The sequence below is a fragment of the Sapajus apella genome, unplaced genomic scaffold, assembly GCF_009761245.1.
Source record: "Sapajus apella isolate SASKATOON/1434 unplaced genomic scaffold, GSC_monkey_1.0 scaffold21, whole genome shotgun sequence".
In the NCBI taxonomy this organism is placed as follows: domain Eukaryota; kingdom Metazoa; phylum Chordata; class Mammalia; order Primates; family Cebidae; genus Sapajus; species Sapajus apella.
In genome coordinates this window covers 11,775,734-11,781,982 of record NW_022436961.1, presented here as the reverse complement: position 1 = coordinate 11,781,982, position 6,249 = coordinate 11,775,734, and the positions used below count along the sequence as shown (strand labels likewise).

At 46.9% G+C, this 6,249-nt stretch overlaps 1 protein-coding gene across 7 annotated transcripts in view; it reads left to right on the top strand.

Moving 5' to 3' along the window:
* Positions 1–691: 691 nt before the first annotated feature.
* Positions 692–6,249, top strand: part of NRG1 (neuregulin 1) — a 1,128,933-nt gene continuing 1,123,375 nt past the window's right edge. For 2 of the 7 annotated variants that reach the window (XM_032287955.1, XM_032287953.1), the window contains exon 1: positions 693–2,282. In XM_032287955.1, the coding sequence (XP_032143846.1) occupies positions 1,535–2,282 (748 nt within the window). In that variant the 5' untranslated portion in view covers positions 693–1,534. Of the gene's footprint in view, positions 2,283–6,249 lie in introns of all 7 variants that reach the window. The other 5 variants (XM_032287950.1, XM_032287948.1, XM_032287949.1 and 2 more) reach the window with 3 other exon arrangements.

Genomic DNA, 6,249 nt, shown 5'->3' with positions numbered 1-6,249 from the left:
TCACTGAATATATTTCTCACCATAAAAGAGCATAAGAGGAAATATTTACCTTGAAATGCAAAAAACGTGTTCTCTTTCTGTGGAATCGTATTTGTTTGAAAAGAATATCCCCGGAGAGGATGAATTCTTGTTTTAGAAGTAGCTCTTTAAATTTGGCAGGACAGGTGGGGGGTAAGGGGACAGATTGGAATGGAGTTGGGGGAGCTTGGTATTCAGGTGGCACAATACCAGGTGGAGGTTAAATACCTACATCTCTTGTATTTAGGATCTTTTATTCCAGTAGCCATAGAAGCTTCTTTGATTTCATTATTTTTATTTTTTGCAAAACCCATTAGTTGACAAAGTGCCATAAACTTTATAGAAAATGGCCTAGCTGAGCAAGTATTTTATTCAAATTGTGCTCCTACCAGCAGTACCACACATGTCATAAAGTCATGGTGAAGCAGGCATTTCAATAAAAGAAAAGGCGAGGTCATGAAGGCCGAAGGATCAAGGGAGCATGGAGTAGAGGAGGTGTCATACCTGATGTGCACACTGTGTGTGCGCGTTGCAAGGAGAGACCGCGTTATAAAGTTGTTGTTTTAATCCCTGCCTGTCGCCTGCGAACATGTTGCTCCCTTTTAAGTGTCAAGCAAGCGGTCCATCCAAAACTTTTCTGCACCGAGGACCCGCAAGTCCGGGGTCCCACCTGCCCCTCTCTGCCTGCCTCCCACGGCGCCTGGGCATCCAGCGCCGGCTACAGGTCCCCGCTCACTGAAGCGTCACCTCTCACTCCCCAGTAAATCTCCGCAGCCCACTCGGACTGCAGCCTGTTTGCCGCCCGTCCTCCCATTGCAGCACTCGGGGTGACAGAGAGGGAGGAGGCGCGCGGGGACGGGGACGCCCAGGAGGACCCACTCGCGGACCCGGCTCCGCTCTGGCAGCAGCATGGGGAAGGGACGCGCGGGCCGAGTTGGCACCACAGGTAAACAGGCTGGCGAGGCGCAGGACGCTGTCGCCGCCGCGGCCACCCAGCGATTTCCAGGCACGCAACTCCGCCTCCAGGGCTCTCTCCCTCGCGCTCTCTCCCAGCCGCTCGCTCTCAGCCCCAGCAGCCGCCGCAGCATCACTTCACACAAAGGACTGTCACCCGCGGAGCAGCTCCTCCACCTCCACGTCCTCCTCCGGTGACAGCAGCCCCGACAGCAGGGCTCGGGCGCGGCGGCGGCGGCGGCGGCGCGGGGGGTGGGGGGACCTGTCACTCCCTGCAACCAAGGCGGTGGCAGCGGCTTTTTTGCCTTTTCTATTTTGCTTTTTTTTTTTTTTTTTTTTCCCTTATACCTCTTCGCCTTTCTGTGGTTCCATCCACTTCTAACCCCCTCCTCCTCCCATAAACAACTCTCCTACCCCCGCACCCCCCAATAAATAAATAAAAGGAGGAGGGCAAGGGGGGAGGAGGAGGAGTGGTGCTGCCGGGGGAAGGAAAAGGGAGGCAGCACGAGAGATCCGGGGAGAGTCCGAACCGACAGCCAGGAGCCCGCACGCACCTCGCACCATGAGATGGCGACGCGCCCCGCGCCGCTCCGGGCGTCCCTGCCCCTGGGCCCCGCGCCCCGGCCCCGCTGCCCGCTCGCCGCCGCCGCCGCGGCTGCTACCGCTGCTGCTGCTGCTGCTGGGGACCGCGGCCCTGGCGCCGGGGGCGGTGGCCGGCGACGAGGCGGCTCCCGCGGGGGCCTCAGTGTGCTACTCGTCCCCGCCCAGCGTGGGCTCGGTGCAGGAGCTGGCTCAGCGCGCCGCGGTGGTGATCGAGGGAAAGGTGCACCCGCCGCGGCGGCAGCAGGGGGCACTCGACAGGAAGGCGGCGGCGGCGGCGGGCGAGGCAGGGGCGTGGGGCGGCGATCGCGAGCAGCCAGCTGCGGGCCCACGGGCGCTGGGGCCGCCCGCCGAGGAGCCGTTGCCCGCCGCCAACGGGACCGTGCCCTCCTGGCCCACCGCCCCGGTGCCCAGCGCCAGCGAGCCCGGGGAGGAGGCGCCTTATCTGGTGAAGGTGCACCAGGTGTGGGCGGTGAAAGCTGGGGGCTTGAAGAAGGACTCGCTGCTCACCGTGCGCCTGGGGACCTGGGGCCACCCCGCCTTCCCCTCCTGCGGGAGGCTCAAGGAGGACAGCAGGTACATCTTCTTCATGGAGCCCGACGCCAACAGCACCAGCCGCGCGCCGGTAGCCTTCCGAGCCTCTTTCCCCCCTCTCGAGACGGGCCGGAACCTCAAGAAGGAGGTCAGCCGGGTGCTGTGCAAGCGGTGCGGTAAGTTCCTCGCCCCTGGGGGCGCAAACCCGCGGCGAGGAGGGCGCATCTGGGGCGCGTGGGGACGGGGGCTCGACGGCCGCCCGAGCAGAGCAGACGCGCTCCGGGTCCCAGGAGTTGTTGATTTCGGGGTGGTGGGCTCTCAGCGATCCTCTAAGAGGGAGGTTTCACCGCCTTCTCCCGCTTCCCTAGTCTTAGGTTTTGCCATAGGGGAAAGCCCAAGTTTGGTCCTCGGTTGGGGCCGGCTGAAACTTTTTAATCCTTTGAGGTTTGGCTCACCAAGTAGATCTGAAATGTGCCGGCTGCTTTCTTGCATGTAGGTGATTTGAATTTGGCTTTGGTTAGGAGCTGCTGATTCTGGACCTCCTTTGAAGGAGGAAGGGTGAGTCCCGCAGGATTTTAACGCCTTCCCTTGACTTGGAGTCCAGGATGTGGAGTTGGTTACGGGTTTGCTTCTGTGTCTGTGAAGTCTCTACAAGGAAGGGTTAGTGCACTGACATTCCCTGGCAGTTGTGGCAGAGTTTTTTTGGCGAACTCAATGACCAACAGATAAGTACAGTCTGTACCTTGTGAATATGTGCAATATGTGAGAAGTATAACATTGTTATTGGTGTTTTTTTGGCCAAATCATCTCAAGAAATTTTGTTTTCACAATATTTTGGCTTGGAGAACGATTTTGCACGTCAGTGAATCAGAACAGATGAATGAAATTATGGAGTATCACAGGTGGGCCCTGAAGAAGAATTTTGGAAGTTTAGCAATTGATTTGACACACCTTTTCCCATTTACCACTGAAAAGCTTTCTTCCCGGCTCTGCTTCAGATGATCAGGTTTGAGAAATTAGCTGATTATCTCATTACGTTGCTGAGGTAGCATTATGTTTATGCCATTCATAAACGAATTTCTATGATGTAAATATCTGTGTAATTTCCTGATTACCATATAATCACTAGTACATAGCAGGGTTTCTTCTCAAACCGTAAATTAACACGATTACACGTCACAAATTCCAACATGCATAATAGCTTTTCTCCTTGGTCTTTATGTATCCGTCTAATAGATGTTTGGGTTAACTGAATTTTTATAAAACTCAGCACCACGCCATCCTCAGTCTGCCTGTGATGCCAAGTATGTCAGTTCTTTTAAATTTGTGTCTGGTGGGGGCCAATTATTTAACTATTTGGTTGGCAGTTGTGGTGCTTATGTCCTGCAGCTAATTGATACCTGATGATTTGGTGTTAATGACACCCACCGTTCCCTTATCTGAACAATCTACTTTGTATGCCAGAGACCTGTTAAGATTGCACCACTCAGTGGACAGAAGCTGTTCAGAGTGGTGCTGAAGAAAGCTAAGTGGCATCGGGATTCCCCGAGACCCACTGATAGATGTCACTCTAAAGCATGGGAAAAGCTTTGCTGGGAGTTGTCTTATTAGGGAACAGGAAAGCTCAACGTCATTATACTGCAGCAGATGTGATTCTGTTACAGAATCTGACAAAACGTTTTAAGCAACACCACTGTTGGGTTTCTACATGTTTTAGTGTATGTAATTCAGGAGGGATTTTTGCCTTTATTCCAAGCCATATGAGTTTTGAATCATTAACTCTGCAAAGTGGGAAGTTAACGTAAGGGGCATTGTAGTTAGCTGTGATGCTAGGATTGGGGATGCATTGCTAGATTATCAATGGTGTTATGCCCTTTAACTAGAAATAAATGTAAGACTTGAGAGGTAAAGTTCTTATAAGCATCCAGAGAATGTTTGGAAATGGAAAACCTATGTTGTTTGGAGGAATAATATTCTAATTTTGTGCTTCTAAGGGGAAAAAACTTCATGGAAGTTACTTAGTTTTGTCCTTCAGTTTGCCAGTCGAAAGAAGTAGAATACATAGTTGTAAGTTGTGGTATGTTTTTAAAAAGTGGGTTTTTAATGAGCTGGAAATCTCTTTGCATGTAATCGAGTATATTAAGAAATCACACAGTTACTGCTCTGGGTGTCTATAGTTATTGTGTGTGTTTGGCAATTTTAGTGTTATATGATTTAAAGTAGGATATTGCTTGTAACCTCAACTAATAGATTTAGCTAAGTTTTAACTGAAATCATGCTAAAAGTTTCTCCTTGCATTTTTACAAACAGTATTTCTTCTAATATAGGAGGATGAAAGTAAATAGTATCAGCTATTTTGCTTGATGTAAATTCAGTAAATATGTTATTGGAATATTGAGTGTAAAAGCGTGTGTGTGTGTGTGTGTGTGAGAGAGAGAGAGAGAGAGAGAGAGAGAGAGAGAGAGAGAGAGAGAGAAAGAAGGACAGAAGGAAGGAGAGAAGGAGAATGAGGGCTGATTTGTCTTGGTTGAGCTGCTTCTGGTCAGAAGATTTCAGGAAGAGTGATGGAGCAGAAGGTCCTTACCTAACATGAAGCTGCCCTGGGGGCGTGATGGTTGTGTGCAGGCTGGAGCCATAATGCTAGGCTGGAGAAAGAATAGAGCAAAGTCATTTTGTGATATCATACCCAGGGGAACAGTTTCCAGCTCTCCTTCTCTCAGCTGCAGGGTTGTTGCCTACAAGTTGTTTGCTAGTGCAGAAACTACACATGCAACAGATTAGCCTTAGGGTTGAGCTAATAAAAATCTCTCCTCTAGAAATTCCTTTTTCTCTTTCCCCCCTTGTCTAATATAAACTCCAGAATAATGTCAATAAAACAAGAAGCTCTTTGAAAAAGGGACCTTTGGAATCAGAAACTATTAGTGTATTTTAGAAGACAACATGGAAATTCATAGCTTGTTTGCTTTATAGTTGAAGTTTGCATAAATTACACTTCTTTTACAGTTACTTAAATTTTTTGTTGTCTTCGCTTTTTCTGTTGCTCACTGAATGACCTAAGAAATATTCCTGGGTTTTATGTTCATTGGAATGCAAGATAATTTGCTGTTCAATTAAATCTATATTATTCAAACAAGTCATTGTTTGATATGCTACACTTTTAGCTTCCAAAGCTTTGTGGATATACGAGGCAGAAGCCGATTTCTAAAAAGGAGTACAAATGTTGAGGTTGAATGACATCTACAATTGGGTCATGCCAGATTTGTACATCAATTCTTATGTTATAAGACAATCGATATTTTATATCATATAATGGTGGAATGAAGAGGTATGCATGTATAGATAACGTAAATATCTTTATCAAATATTTATGATACATAGCACTTACTCTTTTTAATATCTTCAATCACTGTTTAATGAAGTGTGCTGACCTTATGGTGTTTTGAAAATGAAAAAAAGTTGCAGAGATTTTCCAGTCAGTATTGAAGAAAACTATTCTTAACAAAAGCTACATTAAGGAAATAGAAATAGTAGCAGATAGAGACTGACTGCTTGTATGTTATAAATACAAATGTAAATTTAATTTTCCAAGTGTTTGTGACTGTTCTTTTTAAACCTTGTAAATCTTGCTGTCAAACATCTATACTGGATTTAAAATAGTTCCTTCTATTGAGTAGAGAAACTATATACGTATTTATTTATATTTATGTTAAAAATGAAAACAACATATGTCATTTGGGAAAAGAACTCCTTAGAATAAAAATATTTTAAAAAGTGAATATAAATATCTGAGTTAGAATATTTCACTAGCATTAGGGGATAGTTCTCATCATTTGTGGGCTATCTATAAATCCGCTGAATCTAGGGAAAGTCTTACCATATGTTCTGATGTATTAAGTACGACTAGGAGATTTAGACAGCAGAGAATTAAGAGTGAGCTGTACTTCCTCTGGCCTGTATATTTATAGCAAATGAGCGCAAAAGACGTGATTGGGAGGGTTATTACCCTTGTCAAATATAATCTATTCATTGTTCAGGAAATCTCCTTTGCTTTGATAACCTGTTTTTTTCCTGTTTTTCTTAATTATAAACGTAATGTATTTTAAAACCCTCTTGTACATTTCAATGACAATTTATGAACTGCTT